We start from the raw sequence: 25,199 nt of genomic DNA, 5'->3' as shown, positions 1-25,199 counted from the left end.
GGTAAAATGATAAATTACAAACTTTGAACAAAAGCAAATAAATTCAAAATGAAAGAAAAAATCCATGCTAAACAAAAAAACTGGAATAAAAACAGTACCCAATAAAAACAATTTTCATTAAAAAAACAGGAAATGAACCGAGGGAACCTCAGCCGAAAGCCACGAATCCGAAAAAAAATCACATTGTTTTTCAAATTTTTCAAGAAAAAAATATTTGAAAAAAACTGACACCGGAAACGGACTACACCTGATTACTACCTAAAATAAGATAGTTTTATTTCAACTTTCAAGGAAAAAAGCTTTTCTGAAATTTACCATTCCTCCTACACATTTGATCATTCTGTGCCTAAAGTTAATCACGGGAAAAAAGTTTAGTACCCGATTGGAATATCACTGCTTGTCGCAAGGGTAATAACCCAACGTTTTCAGTAGAACTTTTGATGTGATGAATTGATGTATGAAAATTAAAATTGCCTCAAAGCTATGAGTTTTGAAAATCTTCTATCATTGACCCTTGCATGATAAAAAAAAAATATCCCCATTTCACACGAAAAATTGACCGCGATATTTATTTATTTATTTATTTATTTAAATATTCATCATGAGTAATCAAATTATCATAACACAATAAGCAAAAATTCAAAAATAACTCATGATAGGACAACCAGAAAGCCAACGAGAGGCTTGTTGAAGGTTGCCCCGTAAAGGAATCACATCATATGACATCAGATCAAAAGGTTCAATAATTAATTTAGGTCAAAGAGGCAAATTTAAAGCGAAAAAAAAAAACGAGACTTAAATAGTGCAATCACTCTTTTTTTTTAAATCAAGAGCTTTATTCTTTAACATGAGAACCAGAGATATGATGCAAGCTTATACTTACAAGGGTATACAACTGACAGCGGGCGGATGCGAAATAATGACTGTTAATTTAATTAGCGAGCAAGTGGGCCCAGTTCTTAAGAGCTGGTAATCCAGTTGTTCGCTTTTTTCTAACTCCCCTTCCTAGACTCCCCTTCCTAGATAAAAAGCAAAAATGAAAAATTGAAATGAAAATGTATGGACGTTTTTACCACTTTGATAATTGGAAAATGTACTTTGAACTTTCTTTAACCAAATGAAATTAATGCAAAAAATCTAAAACCGAAATGCGATCAACAACTTTTTTTCTCTAATTTGCATTAAAATTTTTTGACTTTCAATACATGTACGATTACAATGAAATTCGGCATACTGGCTTAGTAGCTCATCCAAACATATTTGATCCTCATGTCTGACCTTGAAATTGATGCTTAGCTACGGTGGGGGAGGGGGGTTGACTGATCTGTAAAAAAGTCTCTAATACAAGAATTTATCAGTTACTATCATTTACTTACACTTTTAATCTAGCAAATGAGTCAAAAGAGACAATAAAAATGATTTTTTCACAACAATTTGAAATAACAAATAACTCAAAAAACGCAATCAACACTAAAATCAACTCCATTTTCAACAAGTCAATTTTCAATTCATCTCACAAATGAGTTTGTTCAAATTGTAGAACCCATCTCTGATCTCATTATCATCATACTGTTTGTAAAGGTAATCCATAAACATATCGCGCATAGTCGGCAACATTGCCGTCTTGTACGCAGAGTTAATCATAGTCTGATAAAAACTGTTCCATAACTCTCGGTTGAAACTTCTTTTGGGCGTCTCGTACAACTTGTACAGTCCAGTAAATCTATCTTTTGTCAAGTTAGTCATGTATTTTCCAAACATAAGTACATGTACTGTTGCGGCTATGCAAAAAATGTCTAGTTCGTACGACCATGGTTTCTTCTCTATCATCTGCACGCATTTAAAGTTGGAAGCGGCTTCTTCAGAAGTGAATTTGTGGTTTTTGGGAAACATGCTCATGTCAATTCCCTTGCCAAAGTCAATTAATATCATGAAGCATAACTCTTCTAAACAAAGTATGTAATTTGACACCACATACATGCTTGCCGTCATTTTATACTCGGAGGCGAAACTGTGCTGTGCATACATTAGAAAAAAAATACAGCGAAAAATGGGAAAAGTTTCTTTAAAAAAAAACCTATTTAAAAAAAGGTCAGACAAACCCCAACCTCCTGATCAGTGTCTTCCCCTTTTGAGAATGAGATTCAAATAATCAAATAGTTTATTTTGATCTTAATCATGAGCTCAAAACAGTACGCTTACACCTACCTACACATACGCGGAATCAAAACTCCTACTGCATATATTATTGAGCTTGAGCTCCGCTTTGCGACATTTAGATTTCATAAAAAGCGTTTTAATAATTTAACGTTGCTTGCCGCTCGAGTAATGAGCGATTGAACGCCAATTACTGCCTCACATTAGCATCAGATTACTTACGAACTATTTCAAATCAAACCCACTTTTGATTATAACAGAGTTTGATTTGAGACAGTGTGAAAATCTGTCGACAAAACGGACCTCCAGTATTGTAATTATTTCAAATAAAATTTTTGATAAACTATGAAAACTAAGGATCGTAATCGATTTTTATATCTGCAGCAGTGCATTTGTAACTCACTGGTAAAGAACTCTTTTCTATTTTGCGGCAGACTGTTTGGCACCCTCATCATGATGTTATCTGGCTTCAAGTCTCCGTGGATGATATCGACCTTGTGCATGTTCTCCATTATCAATATCAGTTCAACTAGTAGAATGATCAATTCGACCTCTGTAAGGACCAATTTTTTCTTGCTTAGATTGTTCTGGAAAGACAGCATTGTGGGTTCATTGTATAGCTTGGACACGAGGATCCCTCCATCTTTGAAACTATAGAACGACCTAGGCTCTTGTATGTTAATTTCTAAAATGAACATAGCAAACAGACAGTTAGAGAAGTGTCAATGAACGCAAAGAACAAAAAAAAATTCTTCTTTTTTGGAACACTTGAATTTCAAAGAAAAAGTGTGCCCTTTTAGCTCTTCGAATCTCAAGAACGGTTTATGATCAGAGATTCTACCCACTCAACAACCAAAGGGTCTTCCCTTTGGTTTTTTTTGCGACGTTTGTTTTCGGCCGCCCGACTTAAAAATGTTTCTAAAGGCGCTTCCGGCCCCAATATATACTCACTTTGAAGAGGAGCGCTAGCCAAAAAATGTTTGGTCAACATTTTCTAAAAAGTGATTATAATTCCTTTATTGTCCAGTTTTATCAAAAATTCGCCCGCGGCACAGAAAATTTGATAAGAAAGGGTCTTAATAGGTTTCTGCGAGTGCTCGGAAAACCAAATTGTTCGACCTAAAAAAATGTCGACAAAATTTCAAAACTTTTTTGAAAATCCCCTTCGAGAAAAAACGAGATCTGCCCTGTTATGATTGATGTTTTTTGAGATAAAAACAACTCAATTGAAAAAACTGGATTACTAGGTAAAACGTTTTTCCGCTGGGAAAACTGGACACTAAAATCACTTTTAAAACAACAAGTCAAACCACGAAAAATCAAACTTGAGCGTGATCAAATTTTCCGAAAATTTCCTGAAAAAACCAAGAAAAATCACCACGATCTACATAAGTGTCTTCACAAAGTTCTTTGACACTTAGAAACCCAGTTCCTACGTTTGTTTGGTTTTTCCTAAGATATTATTGCCACATACCTATCCAAAATATTCAAATTTACCACGCAGAGCCGAAACGGAACTTTGCACCGCTTTCGATATATCTTAATCACAGCGTAGCAAGATATGCGATCGAAAAACTAGAAAAAAAAACAACTACCAAGTAGAAAGTACCGTTTGAAAAACAAAAAGTTGAGAAAATAGATCTACCAAAAATTTCATTCTTATAACAATTTATTAGACAAGCGCTCGAAAATTGCCAATGCAGAACTCGCAAAAAATCAAGAAATAGCCACAAACCAAAAACTGCTATTGCCATTCAAATGAGGCGATAAAACCAATATACGATTAGGCGAAACCTTTCAGAATTACTTTATCAGAGTTAGTTTACAACATTCATAAACACTAATTTTTACGGGATAGGCAATCTAGAATGAAGACATGCTCATTAAAAAACGGTCGGCCATATCTGCCAACAGATAAATCAACTGTTGGCCGAAGTGATTCAGTGATTTTGTTCAACATGTAAATCGCCCACAAAAAAGCTATATTTTGATCTGATAACTCTCGCTAATCTCAAGTGTAACAGTATAATTACACTGTTATTCGATTAGAATTACACAGATATTCGATAAAACTTATTTGAAGTTGATTAAACACTTAAGCCGATTAGGGAAAACAAAATCGCATCATTGCTTGAAAGTATCTCATGCAACCTAATAAGTATTTAAAAAAATCAGCTACAAAATAATTCTGAAATCGAACTTCAAACGAGACAATATGATGGAACTAAGCAGAAGTAAGATTAGCTGAAACCGTTTAAGCAAATAGATAATGAGCGTAATTTAAAAAAAATAAGTTGATTAAGCATTATGAAATCAAATTTCGACACAGAGTCGAAAGTGGACTTTACAACACCAGCAAGAAAACTGTATAAAATTAGCGTGAAAAAGGGTCTAAAAAACAAATAAGGCAAGAAAAAGTAAAAACAAGACCTGAAAAATAACATTTTGCTACGTTCTGGAACCAAACACGCAACCTTGAGACTACGAGTTTCACGTTTCTCGCAGACATTATGCAAACACTACCAACCAATAAAGCAGATAGAACAGATGCTATTTAACTTTCAAAGCTATACAGCAAAAGTGACATCAACGGCACACTTTTATCTGCGGGTTTGGTTAGCATGCTCCTTAGTTTGCTTGTGTTAGGGAATCTAAAATATTGACAAGCTCAAAGTATTTCTTGCTGCTAGAATTACACAATTAATCACTAGAGGTAATTTGGAGTTTCTATAAAGCAAAATATGTTTGTATCGATGCTTCTGCAATCATAACGCTACACTCAAGATATAATTAAAGCATTGTATCACAAAATATTGAAAAAAAGTCTTTTTTGTCGAATAAAAAAGTCTTGTCGAATAAAGCTGAAAAATAACTTTAAAAAAATCCAAAAAAAAACACTATCTGTTAAAAGTTCATACCTTTGTCTCGACCGATGATCATAAATCGCCTTCGCAAGAATTGAAAATCAAGGATCAAGCGGCAACTAAGGCAAGAAAGGGGTCGATCCTCGTTCAGTCGAAAACGAAACTACACGTAATAAATATTCTAGCTATACAACTTTCATGATCCATCCCACCTGAACCAGGCAAAAGCATTCAAAACAATTCGCCCTTGGAGCTGTGTAGCACAAGTTACCTCAGCAGATATATTATACGCCCGACCAGTCTAACTGAAAAAACAAAATTAAAAATCAGTTGGTAAATTTACTAAGTACAGTGTTATGGTTGATGTTTTTTGAGATAAAAACAACTCAATTGAAAAAACTGGATTACTAGGTAAAACGTTTTTCCGCTGGGAAAACTGGACACTAAAATCACTTTTAAAACAACAAGTCAAACCACGAAAAATCAAACTTGAGCGTGATCAAATTTTCCGAAAATTTCCTGAAAAAACCAAGAAAAATGACCACGATCTACATAAGTGTCTTCACAAAGTTCTTTGACACTTAGAAACCCAGTTCCTACGTTTGTTTGGTTTTTCCTAAGATATTATTGCCACATACCTATCCAAAATATTCAAATTTACCACGCAGAGCCGAAACGGAACTTTGCACCGCTTTCGATATATCTTAATCACAGCGTAGCAAGATATGCGATCGAAAAACTAGAAAAAAAAAACAACTACCAAGTAGAAAGTACCGTTTGAAAAACAAAAAGTTGAGAAAATAGATCTACCAAAAATTTCATTCTTATAACAATTTATTAGACAAGCGCTCGAAAATTGCCAATGCAGAACTCGCAAAAAATCAAGAAATAGCCACAAACCAAAAACTGCTATTGCCCTTCAAATGAGGCGATAAAACCAATATACGATTAGGCGAAACCTTTCAGAATTACTTTATCAGAGTTAGTTTACAACATTCATAAACACTAATTTTTACGGGATAGGCAATCTAGAATGAAGACATGCTCATTAAAAAACGGTCGGCCATATCTGCCAACAGATAAATCAACTGTTGGCCGAAGTGATTCAGTGATTTTGTTCAACATGTAAATCGCCCACAAAAAAGCTATATTTTGATCTGATAACTCTCGCTAATCTCAAGTGTAACAGTATAATTACACTGTTATTCGATTAGAATTACACAGATATTCGATAAAACTTATTTGAAGTTGATTAAACACTTAAGCCGATTAGGGAAAACAAAATCGCATCATTGCTTGAAAGTATCTCATGCAACCTAATAAGTATTTAAAAAAATCAGCTACAAAATAATTCTGAAATCGAACTTCAAACGAGACAATATGATGGAACTAAGCAGAAGTAAGATTAGCTGAAACCGTTTAAGCAAATAGATAATGAGCGTAATTTAAAAAAAATAAGTTGATTAAGCATTATGAAATCAAATTTCGACACAGAGTCGAAAGTGGACTTTACAACACCAGCAAGAAAACTGTATAAAATTAGCGTGAAAAAGGGTCTAAAAAACAAATAAGGCAAGAAAAAGTAAAAACAAGACCTGAAAAATAACATTTTGCTACGTTCTGGAACCAAACACGCAACCTTGAGACTACGAGTTTCACGTTTCTCGCAGACATTATGCAAACACTACCAACCAATAAAGCAGATAGAACAGATGCTATTTAACTTTCAAAGCTATACAGCAAAAGTGACATCAACGGCACACTTTTATCTGCGGGTTTGGTTAGCATGCTCCTTAGTTTGCTTGTGTTAGGGAATCTAAAATATTGACAAGCTCAAAGTATTTCTTGCTGCTAGAATTACACAATTAATCACTAGAGGTAATTTGGAGTTTCTATAAAGCAAAATATGTTTGTATCGATGCTTCTGCAATCATAACGCTACACTCAAGATATAATTAAAGCATTGTATCACAAAATATTGAAAAAAAGTCTTTTTTGTCGAATAAAAAAGTCTTGTCGAATAAAGCTGAAAAATAACTTTAAAAAAATCCAAAAAAAACACTATCTGTTAAAAGTTCATACCTTTGTCTCGACCGATGATCATAAATCGCCTTCGCAAGAATTGAAAATCAAGGATCAAGCGGCAACTAAGGCAAGAAAGGGGTCGATCCTCGTTCAGTCGAAAACGAAACTACACGTAATAAATATTCTAGCTATACAACTTTCATGATCCATCCCACCTGAACCAGGCAAAAGCATTCAAAACAATTCGCCCTTGGAGCTGTGTAGCACAAGTTACCTCAGCAGATATATTATACGCCCGACCAGTTTAACTGAAAAAACAAAATTAAAAATCAGTTGGTAAATTTACTAAGTACAGAACACCTCAACTTTGAAAAAGAACCACTTGAAAAGCTACAAAAACCTCAACTTTGAAAACAAAAAACTCAACTTTGAAAAAGAACCACTTGAAAAGCTTGCCAGATAAACAAATTGCATTTGAAGAAAAAACGGAAAATCAGCCGACAAAAATTAAGACGAAAACCAGAAATCCGAAAAAATTGACATTTTTTCAATAACTTTATTTGAAAAAACTAATTACTACCCCATATGAACTAAAAAGTGTACGAAAAACTGCTAACGGGAAAAAAAGCCTAATTCCCGATAAGAGGTCGCTTGCTCTCCTAAGTGAAAAAAATAATAATTTCAAAGCTTGTGCAGCGGTAAAAAAATGTGAGAAATTTCAGTGCAAAGAAAGAACTCCAAGTACATTTATCAATTGAAACTTTCACATGAAATGATCGCTTTTCCGCTAGGAAAAATGCAACTCACTCAAATCGAAAACCAGGTTCAAATCATTCAGTCTATCCCTCAGCAGTTGCATAATGCAGATCTCCCAGGGAAAAGGGGGAGACTGCATCTTGGCCGCATAGGCGCCCTTAGCGTCCTCCAGTTTGAACACCTTCCCAAACTTGCCACTGTCTATGAAATGTCCAGCCATGAAGGAGCAGTTGAGGCCGCAGTTGGTCTCCTTGCCTGGAACCCATTGTGGCATGTATTTGTTGAACACTCGCACCTTTCGGATTCCCTCGCCCGAAGCAGGAAACTGTAAGAAAGAAAAATCAACATTAACAAGCATACATACCGGAAAAGAAGTTGACTTGCTTTCTGTGGACGTAAATTAACTGCACAAAACAACGACACTTATAACTAAAAATAGATAACAGGCAATGGGGAAAAATGACTCAATGAAATTTAGGAAACCGAAAAAGTATTGGATAATTTATAACTTTCCAATTTCGAAGAAAAAGTGCATCATGTTATAACTCGTGGAATAAAAAATATTAATCTAATTAAAGAAAACTGGGCCAACGGGAATTCCCATTCTTTTAGCAGAAGAATTTAAACTGAACTTATTCAAAATTCAAAAAGTAAAACAGCGAAACATCTTATTTGATCGCGATCAATTTTAAAAAAATTACCTGTAAAAGCAAAAACATAAAAAATATGACAACTATTTTTGCTCACAAAGCTTATCACACTATTTGTTTTTATTTTTCACCGAACTTCCATAAAACTCAAAAAATTGGAGAAAATGTCAAAAACAGTTCAATCTATGCACTTTTTTCAATATCCATTTTCATTCTCACATTCCTCATTCATATTCAACCGAGACGACAATGTTGTCAATCTTATGAGATATGACACATGATAGGAATTGAGAACCATACCAGTCCAAAAGTGCATTATCATACAAAATAAACCAGCCATTTATAACAGAAAAATTCGCCTCTAAATTTAACCCTTCATAAACGCATAAGGGTCGTAAAATGTTCAAAGATGACTTACATTGAGCTTACGGAAGTAGAATTCGAGGGCTTCAGTCGAGAAGGGATCTTGTAGACTTCCCAGCAAACACTCAATAGTAGGCGAAGACGAAGTAGAAGAACGGCAGTTCTGCTGCTGCTGCTGCATATTACCATTCGTGCTCCTAAAAATGGGGCAACTGATACAAATAGCATAGTCAAAAATCATTGCCGAATTCACCCGAAACGTTAAGTATAACAAAAAAATATAACCCAACATAAATTTATGAGTGGGAATGAAATTTGGACTCATTTTAGTGCGCCAATTGCAAATCTTCGTGCAGTATTGTGTTGAGTCTGTAGATTATTGCAACTGGTATCACAAAGTGATGGAGACCAAATTTGTTGTGTAAAAGAGAAGAGATTATCAAAATATATTATCTTAGGATTGTGGGTAAAACGTTTTAATTCGTGATGATATTTGGTTTTGTTTTACTACATCGTCTTTGTGACGAGGATAGGTAGGATTTATCAGCTGAAAGTTTAATATTTCGGCTTTTCATTCGATGGTTAAAACCATTTAGGTTGCAGAGATGGTCGAACTGGATGACAAAAAGTAACTCATAACTACCTTAATTCACTGCAAATATAACGATCTATCATTTGAAAATTTCGAGGAAATTGTATTTTCACACAGAAGCTTCGCAACCACTAGCGAGAACACGACGAAAAGCAGCTCTATAAAGTGCAATAAGTTGAAATCAGCCTCGAAATAGTAAAAATTCGGCTATGTCCTGGATTCCATCTGCGACCAAGATATTATGAGCCTCATGCACTAGCCACGGACGCTTTATAAATCAAACACTAGCCACAAATAAAGCAGAGAACAGATACTATGAAAATTCGAATGCTACAAATCGTGATCATAGCAAAAGTGCCACCAAATAAGTCAACACTTTTACCTGCGAGGTTAGGTTAGAAAAAAAGAAGGTTCTTACTAACACATGTCGCTCGTTAGTGTAAATAGTGTGATGTGGGAAAACTTGAACAAAAGTTCTCTCACCTCATGACATGGCCATGTTCGTTCTCCTCTTCCGCAACAGTGGACAACGAGCATCTATTCTGGTCACTGCCTCCTGCGCTGAGAGAGTAGCCGCGAGGTATCACACTCACATTCAAGGTAGGCATATCATTGTTACATTGATCCAGCCCTTTCTCGAAGGGCGTGGAGGTAAACTTGGGGGGTTGCAACTTAGGAGCTAGCATCGGCGAGGTATCTGGCGTTGAGGTGTCATCGTTATTGCACTCCGTCTTAGTCATAATCTCAACCTTCTTCGGACCAAAAGCTCGTTGCTTTCTGGATGCATCATTGAAACTTGTGAGAGCTGTCTTGTTTTTCGGTGCCATTTTAGAGCCTGGATTCTCCGGATCTTCCCAGACACTTTCATGTTGATTGACTTGTTTAACAGTCTGATGAAAAGTGTTCTCAGTTTGATCCATCGGTATTTGCATAAACTCAGCTCCGCTTACCGCCGCAGACCCTCCCGCGATTTGGTTCAGCTTAGTTCGCTCCAAAACGGCGGATCTACATTTGTCACCTGTTCCGGTGTTTAGCAGTTCCAGTGTTGTAACTCCCGTCGTTTTCAAACAAGCAGTCGTCTCAATTTGTCGTTGGAAATCCTCTCCACGTCGTTTTTTAACAGGTAGACAGTCACATTCATGGCTTTCGGAGAGTTTTGACTGGATCGTATCTAACTCTAAGAAAAAATAGTAGCTGAAAAAAATATTAAAATTTACCAACATAAATAATGGGAATCACGACATTGAACATAGAAAGATCTATATTCAAACCTGAATTTAAAAGATATTTTAAATTCGCCTGTAATTGCGTTTATGGGTGCATCAAGTTGACGAATTATGTTCTCATTCGGTAGCATAACGTTAATAATGCCTTACTGGTTAGTAATTGCCCATATTTCGTATCCAATAAATCAAGCTGCTCTTTCTGAAATTCTCTCAAGCTTCTCATCTGCGTCTCCTTCTCTGAAACAAAAAATGACTTTCTGAAGCGCCAAAACAACTAAAGAAATTGTCTATACAACAAGACAAACACTTGTCTCCTGTCTACGAAATATAAAGTTTGCACGGAGAAAAATAAAAAATTTGGGTCCCTCATTTTCTAAGCTGATTCATTATTGAGAGTGAATTTGCCAATTTTATGTCAGCACGCTAAAAAATTCAAAATTGAGGAACCGCTCTAACAAATGACTCGCTAATGTCATAAATCTATAATGAATAGGATTCAAGCTTCTTCAATCTATGTCAAAATTAAACAGCGCTATTCAAGGTTTGTCATTACACTTGGCAAAAATCTGTAGGTATTTTAAGTTCATCAGCAGCGGTATCTTTTATGAAAACAAAACGCAAAAAAATGAAACAACCACTTCAAATTCAAACAGCCAGACCAACATTTCTCCCAATTTTGAACAAAAAAAAATCATTTTCCCTTTCATGGAAAAATTGTATCTTCTTTAGAGGTAAAAGATATTTTTGCATTAATTTCCACATGAAGAGATAAAATTTGAGCTACGTTTGTGAATATGAATTTTCGAAGAGATTTCGAACAGCGATTCCTAGAGAGTGCAGAATGATCAAAACCAAAAAATCGTCTATCAAAAAAACTAGCAAAATTTCAAACTTTACTGGGTAAACGAACACTTGGTAACCAGCAAGGACAGATGTTTGCTGTGCAAGTAGCACAGAAAGTTCTTAACACAATAAAATTTCAGATTGCCTCGATTTGTGCTCGCTGTGTGACGAGAGGATATGATTGAAAGCCTAAAACTTCGCCAAATAGAAGTAAATTAGGTACGTTTGATAACAGATTTCATCGCATAATAGTTTGAAAAATATTTACGAAAACTATGTCAAATTTGTTGCAGAAAACTTTTTTCTCGAAGTTTTATTCCCAAGAAGGCTCTATTTTCTAAAACTAATTTTTACTGGATTGAAGCTCTGTTTTCACTGATCAAATTGAACTATAAGCCTACTAAAACAACCCTGCTCGCTCACTTAATTCGCTCGAAAAAGAACTAAAATTCCCAATAGTTTTTCTCGACACCCAGACAACTTTAAAAAAATTTTATGTTGTTCCAATCACGACTTACAGGGCTTCAATATGGTATATCCGTCAACCCCTTCCAATAACTATTGTTGAATGTGGAAAAATTTTTAAATAATATTAAAAAATTCTGAAACTCCTCCCGTTTCAGAGGTCGGAACAACAAAAATATGAAACAGAAGATAATTCAAAAAAGTTAGCGAACAATGTTGAACGTATAATTTGAAGAAAGAGAAACAATTGCTTTATTCTTACTTAAGCGATCAGATGATTCATAGTTCCAGAATATTTAAGACATGAGGCGCCACTTCTTGTAACAAAAAATCAAATGATAATTAAAACAAGGATAGCCGGTTGCTTTGCAAGTAAAGTAGCACAGAATGTTCCGACCTGGAAAAAAAACTTTTTTAATCTTCAAATTAGCGTCGTTTCTTCTGCGCGATGTGATTATAGAACTATACGGAGGCTTAGAATGAGGCAATACTTCAATTGTCTTCTTTTGAGAATATAAATGAAAAAATGAAGAAAAAAAATTACCCATTTTTTTGCAGTAAAAATTTGTAAATTTGTATGAAAATTTTTATGACCCAAAAAAGCGCTCAATGACGAATGAAAGGGCTTTAATATGATATAACACTCGACCCATTCCAATGATTATGTGTGTACCTGATTTTGCGTGGAAAACGAAAAGAAAGAAACTTCCTGGAAGACAGACCCGAATACAACGTTCCTCCGCATTTTTCATACGGTCTGAACAATAAGATTTGAGTAGTGAACATTGCCACTGCGGAAAGACTATGCGTAAAATTGTGTAAAGAAAATCGTCTTGTCTTTCCGCAGTGGCAATGTTCACTACTCAAATCTTATTGTTCAAAACACTTAAAACTTAGGCTTTATTTTCTCAGAAAAGAGCAATGAAATGGGCAATGAACTCAAAGAAGCAAAAAACGTACCATTTAAATTTAAACGACGAAAACTGGTAAAAGGTAAGTCAATAAGTAAATTTTTAATTCCGCTGGGAAATCTTAACATTAAAATCCACGTTCGAAAACAGAAGTCAATCGTGTTTTTCGTGACCTTTGCTTTTCGATAATGGAGTTTGACTTCCTTTTAACAATGGAAATGCACTGAGCTTAAAAAGACAAATTTTAGACTTTTCCTAAAAAAACAAACAAAAAAACAACAAGACCGATAAAACAGTCTTTACTGCGCTCACTGCATTTAAAAACCACAATACCTACAAAAATACAAAAAGGAAAACTCATTCACTTCAGAAGAGCAATGGTTTACACAATTTTGTGACTGCATTTGTTTTCATTGTCGGTGGAAAATCACGATATTTAGACAGAAGATAACCTTTAATCGAGGATCAGAGGAACCTGAAAACCGGCTGCTGATTTAGACGGCATTCACGCAAAAATATTATTTTCTTTTGAACTGGATTTGCAATTACGATAGTATGACTCAGACTACATGCATTTCAGATTTAAAGAACGAAGTCTCTTTACCGAGCAGTAATTCACTTTGATTCTTTTCGATCTTTGTGTATCTTTCGTCTTGAGTTTGCTGCATTTCGTCTTGAGTTTGCTGCATTTCTTTCAGGCGTTTCTCATTTTCTAAAATATTCAAAAAGAACTTGAGTTTTCAAGATGGGTCGGGAAATTAGGTATATAAGACTGTGTTGTTAACATACCTGTTACTTTTACTAGCATAGCTTCGATGAGAGCCATCATTTTGTGACTGCTATCATCGCGTTTAACTTCTGATCGTTTCTCATTGGGTGCTATGTTCTGAAAAACAAGCCATGAGCAAATGAATGAACACATGAAATGCCTATTTAACAAGCGAATAAATTACCCCTTTCCCTTGCATTGACGTTTTTTAGTATGAACATTTTTTTAGTCTGAGCATCATATAATTTCCGTTTCAAACTCTGAAAAGTACATTTAAAATTCGAGAAGAATAAGACGAATCTGGGTGAATAAATCAGCTGGCTAATTTAGTCTATACATTCCATTTGAAAACTATGCTAAATGACTCCAACTTCTACGAAAACCACGCCATTTGTGACTATCAGCTACGAAAAATCATTATGACAAAAACAAAACTTGGGTAGAGATTGAACCTCGTTAAGATGGAGTTGTTTCAACTGCTGGCGTACCTCTGACTGATCCATGGCATCATCACCATTCTGCTCTGAAGATAGAGTCTGCTTCTGCAGCTCGGGTGGCAGAGGAATCTCTGGGAATGGAGTCTCGTCTTTGATACTTCTTTCTACTTCCAGGAACAGGGTTTTGAAACTTTGAAAGTTATTGTTTGTAGCAGCTGAAACAGTTATCCTCGTTCAAAAAAAAATTGGCTTATGTTCATATTCACACTAACTATGCTACAACTTTAAATTCATTTCGCTAAAATAACCTAATTTTCAAAGTTTAACCACTACTTTAGAAGTAATAGAAAAACTATATATTTTTATTCACATATTTTATAATCACTTCTGTGGAACATTCGGTAACCGACTATCCTTGTTTTATTTCTCAAGTTGAGCCTTCTTCATTTTAATTCAATGTGTAAGAAAATAAACACAGAGGCGATACAGTGCAAGCACCGCGTTGCAAGCTGGCGAATAGAAAATGAGACGAAAATAATTAAATCAATAATAAAATTTCGGAAAAAATGGAAAAATTCAGAAAACAGCCAAGAAACACAATAAACAGCACTAAATAAGTTTTTAATGTTTTAACGAGCAGCCACTGAGCATTCATTTTAACGAACAGTCACCAAGATTGCATTCATTGAGCCAAAAACAGCCGCTCATTGAGCCGAAAACAAAAAAAATGCCAGAAGAAATTATTGGCGAAGTTCTGAGCAATAAAGTTTTAAAAAGATTGAATTTTTGAGACAAAAGACAAACTTTTTTTTCATCAATCAATTTTAGCCTTTGAGTCGACAAACATCATAGTAACTAAACCAATAAAACAAAAAAATAAACACAGAGGTGATACATAACTTTCAGCTGCTAAAATATTTAGGACGAATGAGGCTTTTAAGAATGGACAGATGAGTACATCAAAAAATACTGCAGCTACGACGAAAACTGCTGACCGCATAAGAAAATTCCATAATGTGGCAACTAAGCCGACAAAACATAAGCAGACAAAAAAATTCCGACAATTTCAAGTTTTTTTAAAATAATTTCGAACATACTGAATAATAATAAAAAAAAAAACAGAATAGCCGGTTGCGTTGCAAGTAGCACAGAATGTTCCGACCAGTATTGAAAAATAGAACATTTTTTTTTCAAATTATTATCGATTTTTCTTTGTGATGTGAGAATCTGAACGAAAAACTAGACCTAAGGCATAATCGACAGTAATAGCAAATTGGAAAACAATTTTTGTAGAAAAATGACAAGAAAAACAAAAACAAACAAATGCTATTTTTGAAAAATCAAAAATTGCAAACCGGTTTTTCGAAAATTTTTCAATGTCTTTTAAATAACGACTTTAAAATAAGGGCTTTAAAATGATATATCACTCAACTCTCTCCGACTATTATTTGTAATAGCTGATTTTGCGTGGAAAACAAAGAAAAAAATTTAACACAGGCGAAGTTGCACTTCGCATACACGAGCAAAATATGACCGATAACGCTACTGTGAAAAACTCAATGAGTACAACTTTGATTCTACAAAATTTCTTAAGTGACGCACGCCAATTATGAGTCTAAACAATTGCTAAGAGACTCAAGCTAATTATGACGCATTAGCAGTACCAGTCAATTTGAAAAAAAAGAAGCTTACCAACTAACAAGCCTCAACTTATAGAGCGGACGCATTTGAACTACTATACGTAAAAATTCATTAAAAACATCCGACCCTGCCCAGGTTCGAACCCTCTTATTTTGTTGCTGGTCTCATTCCCTACCTCTACGCTACAGATCCATGATACCTTGAAGCTAAAGTTCAATTTAAAATACAATATTCTGTGTTAATATCCTTAGCATTGGCTGTACTTAATAGCTGGTTATTGATAAAATGAACACTTTCAAAGTGAACACATTTTGTCGCAACAATATTTGCGACTTAGGGTTCATACTATCACACAAGCTTTGCTTGTGTAAACACACCCGAATACAAAGTTATTCCCAATTTTCGAATGGTCGGAATAACAAGGCCCGACAGGCACTCGAATCCCCGACCTTAGGATTCAGAGACAACCGCGTTACCTTTATGCCAAATGTTAAGTAGTCTCCAACTTGCTAAGGTTCACTAATAAAGTAATTTCAATTTCAGTGTAAGAAAAGTTGTTTACGGGAAAAAATCTAGTTCCTGATTACAAGAAACTTGCTTTCGCAAGCGTAAAAATAGTTCGATAAGAAACTTTGATGATTACGTAGCTCGTCTCAAGTTCGTTTAAAATTTTATTATAAATTTTAAATCAAGAAAAACAAAAAATTCTAGTGAGCTTTACTTAACTAGTTTTTTAAAAGTACGAGAAGAAGAAATCCTTAAAGAATACCGTTAAAATGTTGCACAAATTAATTACCGACCTTTGGCGCTGATTTTTGCAGCATCATTCTTCTTAGTGTTTGCAACTACTTTTGACCACCAGAGCCAAAAATACGGATTCCTATTCCGCATATCGGACGTCATTGCAGAGTATACATCTCGGAACATACTGTCAAGTTTGCTGCTACAATCTGGAGGGCAATTTACACTTGCTTTAACACAACAAAGCACTACTTCGTCTGCAGTCGATGGATGTTTTTTGACCGTGTTCACTAAATGATCCTTGACAAGGTCAAGCAGTCGAGGACACAACAAGAGATTCCCATCTTCCGAGAGTTCCAGCCATTTTGCTGGCTTCTCACGCAATGGTAACTGCTTGAAAATTTCATTGTATTTCTCATAGTCCATCTGAAAATTATAAAAATAATATTAACCTCATTAAAAATTTCCAACTTGCTTCGTGAAAACTTTAAAGAAGCCTAAAACATACAGAGGGCAATAAACCTTAAGCTTAGATGTATTTTGTGAAATAGTCATACTGATGCTTGCCAGGCAGTCATAGAATTAAAAGTCGAAATTTAGGGGAGCGGTGGTAAAGAGGTTACGTCTCGGCCTCTCAATCGAAAGGTCGAATGTTCGAGGCCCACCATGATCCGTGCTCGTGCTTGAGGGCGAAGAATTATTACTCAGCCCCGAAAAACAGCGGTTATCCGCCAAGAGCTGGACAGCACGTATGTTGGTCTTTTCCCTTGTGGATAATCGTCTTAAAAAAGAAATCAAACACACGCGACAATTTGCATGCCAAAGCTTACTTGAGCTTGGATAATAAACGTACGGGTTATATCATACCACAGAAACTTATTCAGCATCTTGCTTCAGGAAAAAGCTCGCCCGGTCTCTCTCAGAACGGACTTTTCACTTTTACTCATCCACCAGAAATTTACAGCCTATTTCAATAAGTCTCAACTCTTGAGTAACTTAAAACTTTTGCGATATCAAAACTTTTAATTAAACGCTCAAACAAATCAATATTCAATAATCAATATTGCCAGGTTTCTATGTTGCAAGGTATCATCATTAAAAAACCACACTACATCACACAAACATCATTTTAGCATTAAATACACTACAATTCAGTTTTGTTTGTTCAAAAAATAAACAGATCAAAAAGCAAAAATAAAAAACTCCATTGTATTGCCACACAATAATAATAACAACTTATGCTCAGCTAAAAATGTCTCCAGATTACTTTATATGAGAGTAATGCTTTATCTCGTCTAGCTTTACAAAGGTACTCATGAAGAATGACTTGTTCATTGTTTCAACACAATTGCATAGTCAGTTTCTTTAGTCGTAAAACAAAAAATCGGTACTTTTAATCGCAAGTGATTTAGCATTTTCCTATCGGTGCTGCATCATCAGCAGCGATGACGTCAGAGCAGAGGACTCCGGTTGTCTAGCCATATTGTTGCCCAGCACTTTTCGTGCATTCGATTTCTTCTCTGTGGAGTTGTCTCTGGCGAACACCTCCCACAGTCGGATGGTCTCGTCCTCCGCGGCACTGGCCGCAATCTCCCCATCAGGCGACATGCACATCTGCAGGATACGACCAGTGTGTCCATGTAGTTCCTTCACCTATCGAAGTTTAGTCGAAAAATTATTCAAGACAACTCACTTACGAGGAAAAGCATAAGCACTCAAGCGATGCACTTAATTGCAGTGAAATGCCGTTGTTCCCCTTTAAAACAACTATATATAAGTTTTTTGGTTACTCTCCTGGGCGCAGAATGTTGCCTCGCCCTCGCAAGAAAGGAGCACAGATCAGGGTGGGCCTCGAATAACCGACCGTCCGACTGCGAGGTGGGACACTTATCATTTCTCTATCGCTTTCCTGATGAGACATGTTGAAAGTTAAAGTTTATTATGAACACACCACTCCCCCCATGTAGCAACTTTGTTTTGACAACAAAAAGTGGCAAGGAACTTGTCTTTGGGTGTTAGTCAACCAGAAGTGCCTGGTGAGTAACTTTATCCGCCACAAATAATCATCAAAATGGTTCTAGCAACTATCATTTTTAAGCCTTTTCAGTCGTGATTCGAATGACCTTCAAAAATTCTCATTCTAAGTCGAGAAAATCGGTTTGCAATTTTAGTTTTAAATAATTTTGGTCGCAAAAAAAAAATGAGCGAGAACGCTTATAATTCAATTTAATCCGCGAAATTTAGTTTTCCTCGAGAAAACTTAGTGTTTAAACTTTCTTTAAGCGTCTTCATTGCTATGAAATTTTTCAAGAAAAACAAAATTTCGGCAGAATATTTGAAAATTTAGATAGTTTTTTGACTTCTCGATTCATTTTTTGAGGGACACTAGTGTCGAATATACTATATTTACTATTACTAACGATTATTTCTGATGATGTTCAGGCTTTCGTTAAGATCCTCTCATCGCACAACGACCAAAACATAGCCAACAGACAGTTGAAAAAGTAAATAGAAAAAAACACAGACTTGCTATTTTTTTGAAAAACCTTTCGAAGAAAAAAAAGATGATCTTACAGCTCTTTGAGTTTCTAAAACAGTTTATGATTGACACATGAAATTATGCCAATTTGAGAAAACCGGATCAATATTTAAGTTTTTAATTTCACTGGGAAATCTGAAAATTAATTTCTAATTCCGAAACTAGAAGTTGATCAGGATTTAGTGGCCTTTATACTTTTCTTACTCAATAGTGGTTTTTCCATCCTTTTAACAAAGGAAATGAGCCGAATTTTAAAAGAAATCAGAATTCAAGCCTCGAAAGTTGGAGCTTGATTTCATCATGTTCAGAAATAAAAGAAATCAGAAGTCAAGCCGCGAAAGTTGGAGCTTGATTTCATCATGTTCAGAAATAAAGAAGGCGCAAACGCTTGTGATATCATTCCAAGCTAAAAGACAGAGGCCAAGCTGCGCTTCGCAAACACTTGCGAGAGCACGACCAAAAAAACAGCTCTATCAAATGAAATAAGAAAAAGTAGAAATAAGCTTCGAATTATATAAACTCGGCTACGTGTATGATTCGCATCTGCGACATTCTGCAATCAAGAAATTTTGAGTCTCACGCACTATTCACTCAGCCACGCAAGCTAAACAACTGACAAACACTAGTCACGAATAAAGCAGCTACATATGCTAACAAATTGCCAATGCCAATCAGCAAAAGTGGCACCAAATACAAATAGAAACAATTTAGAATGTAATAAGTTGGAAATCACAAAGTCACATTATCTATAAATTATGCATTTCAAAAAATTGTGAGATAAATTGAGTTAAAAAATTTCTAAAATCGACTTTTCATTATTGTTATATTGTTTGAAACATCACTTTTTTCCTTTCATTTGATGAATTAAATATGCATCAACTGAGTCAACTTATTAGTATTCGAATGTCAAAGCACATGCTATGAAAAAGCTGTAAAGGTGCCCTTAAAGTCGCACCAACATTTGCGACTTAGGTTGGAAAAGAAAGAAGGTTTGCACTAATACTCGCTTCGCAAGTGCAAAAAAAAAGTTTTTCCAAGCTTCTTGTGGTCCAACTTTTGGTCATACTTGCACAGCAACTGGCTATCTTTATTCTATTTTAAATTCGTCCATATGAAACAAGTTAATCATTCCTATTGGAAGTCAAGTTTAGTTCTTACAATCATAGTTAAGATAATGTCAGTTAATCTGACTCAGTAGATTGAAAATGACCGAACTATAATCAATACAGAACTATACTTACAATCATTTTTCGTAAAATATGCAGACTTCAGGCATTTCTCTTTTTGGTGACGTTTTCTGAATGGCTCAAACGCATCACAGGTTTCCTCCCGTTTACAACGCGCTATGCGGGGCAATTATCACGCAGTTTTATCTAAAATCTTTAATTGTTCCCACTGGAAGTGGAATGGAACTAGGCCTTCGGGTATGTTTCAGTTTGCTTTCCACGGAAATGAAGGTCCAACAAACAACCCTCAGAATGTGTCGAATGATATATCACATTAAAGGCCGGTCGTAATTTTCGGAGCTTCATACATCGCTTGCTCGTCAGTAATAATTTAAAAAAATTTTTTTCTTATTCAATTATTGACGAAAACCGTAGTCGATTAATTATTGAAATAATAAGACTTCGTATTTTATTCTGCTTTTCACGCCACACACAGCAAATAAAAAAAAAAACGTTTTAAGTTTTTTAACGTCGCCAAAACGTTTTTTTTGCTACTTGGAAAGCATCTGACTCTTGTTATTGCACTTTGCTGATGCCCGCTTGTGGTGCGCTGCAGGCTGTCTTTTGCGACAATCACAATTTCGGCCGGAGCAGATAGTTCATTAATCATCAATATCAACCGAAGAGCCTCCCATCTGAGCCAAAAACACAAGTAGGATTATCAATTTAATCAATGGTCCAAGACTTGCTCTACTAACTTTTGTTTGCTCAGAAAAAACTGCTCTTGCTATAGGACTCAAGAAGCAATAAACCACTCAAGTTCCACGAACTTTTTTCTGTGCAGAAACAACTATTCTCCCTTAAGCAAGTTTCTTTCTCCCAGAGAACCAACTATTCTTTTTTAGCAGCAACAACTTGTTCATTCTAAGGTTTACTCAGCTCTATCCTCTAGCCTACTCTAATTCCTGTTTCATCACTATTTAGTTATAATTAATTGGTGATGGTGATAATTAGTTATAATTGCAACTTTACACACCCTACAACTCCTGACCATTCTTGGCTTTTTCTTCTGCACCTTCTTGATATTGAGCTTATCATTCTTATCATTACAGTTGAGTTCAAATTAAACGCCACGAGTTTACTTCAACAACAATGGACCTACGATCTTACTAAATAGGTCAACACATGATTACATATTTTGGCTACGAAAATTTCCAGCCATAAGCCTGGGGTGTTATGAGTTTCAACGATAATTTTTTATGCCTTTGAGATTGATAAACCATAGCTCCCATTTGCTTTCTCATGTCCGGGTGTTGCTGAAGAAAGCTGTGAAATACTGGCAGTTAGGAAAATCCAATTAGATCTTCACCCCTAGCGCGTCAGTTTTTTCTATATTTTCTTCTTAAGTAAGTTCGGCAGAGGTTGAGGGTTAAGCACACTGTAAAAATCATAAATAACAGGCAGACCTTGCTAAGGAATGGGTACTTCCAGATGCAAAGAGCATTAGAGGGCAGTCCATGTGCAGATATGACTTCGTCATAGTGGGTACTGAAGGCCAGCTGGGTCACCTGGGCTCCGGTGTCTACTGTCTTTACACATCTCCCAGATGTCACATTCCACGATTTGATGCATCTGTCAGCCGATCCTAAAAATCAAGCTTTTTATCTGGCAGAGAAACACTATCACAAGGTGATTGCAGCTTTTGATACGAACCTTGCTATAAATAATGAAATTAAATTTTTATTAAGGCACGCAAAAATGGGTTACAGCTTCACATCATCCCATAAAGGCCAGCAGGTCCCCCTTTTTGTACTTTTTAAGAAATCCATTTTTGGCCGACCGATCCCAAAATTTTTCTAGAGGCGTCTTTGGCGCCAATATATACTACGGGGGAGCGCGCGCCAAAAAAAAAACAATTTTTTTAACCGGTTTTTTAATTTTTGTCAAAATTTTCCAATTTTTTTTTACCTGTTTTTTTAAAAAATTTGCCTGCTGAGCAGAAAACTTGGCCAAAACAGCGTCTTTTTAGCGCTTTAGGAGAGCTTGAAAAATCCATTTGTTCGACCAAGAAAACATTTTTTTGAAAATCCGCTTCATTAAGCATGCGTTTTTTATTCTGCATGATCCTAAATTTCCATTAAAAAAAAACAGCTCAGAAGTACAACTGTTTTCACTATCTAAGAGCAAGCTCAGCAAGTATTACTAAAATAACCACGAATAATCTGCGTTCTCTTGCTTACCTCCGCCGGTAACTATGAAATTAGAAGAATTGTGCATCCAGGCCATCGCTTTCACAGCTGCAATATGTCCATTCAAAGTATTGATCAAGAACCTCTCGTCACCACTTGAACTTCCAGCAGCAGCTCCCTCCTCTAGGGACCAAATCTTCACAGAAGCGTCTGCGCTACCACTTGCTAGAAGCTTCTTCTCTGTATTCCACTTCAGCGCACATACCTCTTGTGTGTGACCAGCTAGCATATGAACGGGGGACCTACTCGGCGATACTGTATCGTGGGTTAAAATATTGCCACTTCTTGATCCTGAGCAAAGCATGGGTCCATTCCAGTCTAGACATGCCACACGTTGCGAATGTCCACGGAGGGAGCGTATTTTTTGCTTCGTTTCCGAGTCGAAAATCAAGACAGACCCGTCTGAAACTCCGACTGCAATGTACTTGCTTTGATCGTGAATACGTACAGCCGTAACCGTTAGATTATCGTCAAGTTCAACTAAATCAACAATGTCTCCACTTGAAGCGTTCCACATATATACACCGTTGCCGAGAGCAACCGTTAAATAGTTAGTTCCTGACCAATCCATTAAATTGAGGTAAAAATCGTTGCTCAAATCAGGAGCGTCCAAAGTTTTCACCGGAGCCGCTGGAATATGTCTCTTCGACTTAGTTAGCGTTAATTTCTGCGACGAGCAGACGAACCCAGTTTTAGGCGCTGTTCCTTTAACTCCATTTTGATTGGCTAAATTTAATATTTTCACCTTTTCGTCTAGGCCGTCGGTAAGAATGTTGAATCTTTCTTGGTTGTCTAGACCATCTGTTTCACCAATATTACTTTGTTCAGATTCAGATGTGGTGTTATCAAGCCCAACTTCTTCTCTCGCTTTTTGTTCCTGCACGAGTTTGAAATGGACAGCCTCATTGCCTACAGAAACGAAAAAAAAGCTTGAAACCAAAGACATAATAATACAAGGATAGCCGCGTAGTGTGTAAACAGCACACAATGTTCCGACCATAGTCTTAAATAACACAAAAGTTGTTGTTAAATTTAGTGTAGTTTTTCTGCGTAGTGTGATAAAATGATACGAACGAAAAACTAGAACTCAGTAAATACTCGTTATTCATAATAAAACAGGGAATTTGGACAACAGTTTTTTGTAGAAAAATGACTAGAAAAACAAAAAAAAAAATCATAAAAATTTGTTTTTGCTGAATTTTTTTAATTTTCGCAATTTTTGATTCCCAAAACGGCGCTAAAAATCTCCAAAAAAAACTTTGCTCGAGTAAACCTAAAATTTCTCGAATACAATTAAACCCAAAATTTAAAAATTTCAAACCCGTTTTTCTCAACACTGGGAAAATTGTGGAACCTGGAAACAAAGTTTATTAATTGTGAAACTTGATTTTGCGTGTGAAAATTGAGTTCCTTCCCATTTTCAATGGTCGGTTTAACAAAACCAATCTATAATGGTATCTTCGTCCAAACATATTAGACACAAACATAGCAAAGATAGGCGGTTGCTGAAAGGTTTTGAAATTTTGAAGTTTTTTGTACTGTTTTACCTGATTAATCCAAAGTAACATGGCTAGAACATGTCTACAAGGAACTATAGCAAAAATAGTATAATCATTAAAACCCTTTGGTCTTAATTCCTTTTCAAAAGAAATCCAACGAATTCTTAGTAGAGAAAACTTAGTCGTAAACATTGTTTTCAGATTTAAATTTAACTTGAGTATCGATTTAGAGGACAGCCTATTTCTAATCCTGAAAAATTTTTTATTGTGCCACTTGCTTAGCGAACCGACCGACTACATTTATTTTCCATTGAAATTCAGGCATTCTTTTTTTCGCCTTATTATCATTTAGCTTTCTCAAATTCTTCAATGTAGATAGAAAAAATAATCAAAATCTTAATTCTTACCCAAAATGGCCAAATCGGGAATGAATCGATCCCCAGTTCCTTTACTAGGTGTCTTTGAACCACCCATGTCTTTTCCACTCCTCTCCCTCAGTTTGCACTTGGAGGGCGTTTTGGCCTTGGACAGTTTCCTCGACCTGTAAGTGGGCCTCGATTCTCCACAATTGATGCTCTGTTGTGTTATATCATTCAAGGTCACAGACTTGTCATCTAGAAACGAACAGCTGACAGAACTGCTATCAGAACACGAGTTATTCATACTTGTCTGAAATGTAATCGGATTTGATTTAAGTTATGACTATTCATTCCGAAAAAGAAGCACTAAAAACGAGCTATCTTCTTTATTTTTCCAATTAATCGTGCCAAATATAGAGATCTCAAAAACTTTTCATCTGAAACAAGTTTCCAATGATTGAAAAAATAGTTTATGGCAATTTGTATTCCGTCAAACAGTTTCAATTGCGGTTAAAACTTGTTGTTTTTGCACGCTGAATGTAAGTTTTGAAAAAATACGGACACTTCATGGACTGTCAGTAAGGCATTGTAGAAAACGAACCAAAAGTTTTTGGTAGAAAAACTGGACAAATTTTCTCGAGAATATTTTACAAAGATGTGTAGGGAAAAAAGATGTTTGTTAAAGAAGTTGTTTACAGGGAAAAAACTCATCGGCCGAATTGAACAATTGCTTTTACTGAAAGGAAATGTAAAAAAGGTGACTCGTATTATAAACACAGCCAACTGACAGTTGGAAAAAAGTATTCAACGCAAGGAAACCGAAAAAAAACCGACTTGTAACTGATAAGGAAACTTTCGAATTTTAAAGAAAAATTGTGAGCCCTGAAGCTCTTTTTTTTCAAGAACAATTTATGATTGCCGCTCTATTGATAAAATGAACCCGGTTT

The 25,199-nt window shown here is 35.6% G+C and overlaps 2 protein-coding genes across 2 annotated transcripts; both read right to left on the bottom strand.

Annotated features, from left to right (window-relative positions):
- Positions 1–1,407: 1,407 nt before the first annotated feature.
- On the bottom strand, positions 1,408–16,866 carry LOC134844775 (uncharacterized). The gene is made up of 10 exons (XM_063861591.1): positions 16,500–16,866; positions 14,110–14,273; positions 13,642–13,738; positions 13,457–13,564; positions 10,784–10,870; positions 9,891–10,584; positions 8,871–9,012; positions 7,854–8,127; positions 2,561–2,842; positions 1,408–1,946 (listed from the first exon to the last, which is right to left on the bottom strand). The coding sequence occupies exons 1-10, from the start codon at positions 16,864–16,866 to the stop codon at positions 1,504–1,506; spliced, it is 2,658 nt and encodes an 885-aa protein (XP_063717661.1). The 3' UTR covers positions 1,408–1,503.
- Positions 16,867–17,453: 587 nt separating this feature from the next.
- LOC134844322 (uncharacterized) lies at positions 17,454–24,561 on the bottom strand. Its single transcript, XM_063860957.1, has 4 exons — positions 24,301–24,561; positions 22,386–23,303; positions 21,612–21,790; positions 17,454–18,093 (listed from the first exon to the last, which is right to left on the bottom strand). The coding sequence occupies exons 1-4, from the start codon at positions 24,554–24,556 to the stop codon at positions 17,860–17,862; spliced, it is 1,587 nt and encodes a 528-aa protein (XP_063717027.1). The 5' UTR covers positions 24,557–24,561; the 3' UTR covers positions 17,454–17,859.
- Positions 24,562–25,199: the final 638 nt, after the last annotated feature.

Source organism: Symsagittifera roscoffensis, chromosome 4 (genome assembly GCF_963678635.1).
Source record: "Symsagittifera roscoffensis chromosome 4, txSymRosc1.1, whole genome shotgun sequence".
Classification (NCBI taxonomy): Eukaryota; Metazoa; Xenacoelomorpha; order Acoela; family Convolutidae; genus Symsagittifera; species Symsagittifera roscoffensis.
This window is presented reverse-complemented; position numbering and strand designations above follow the sequence as displayed.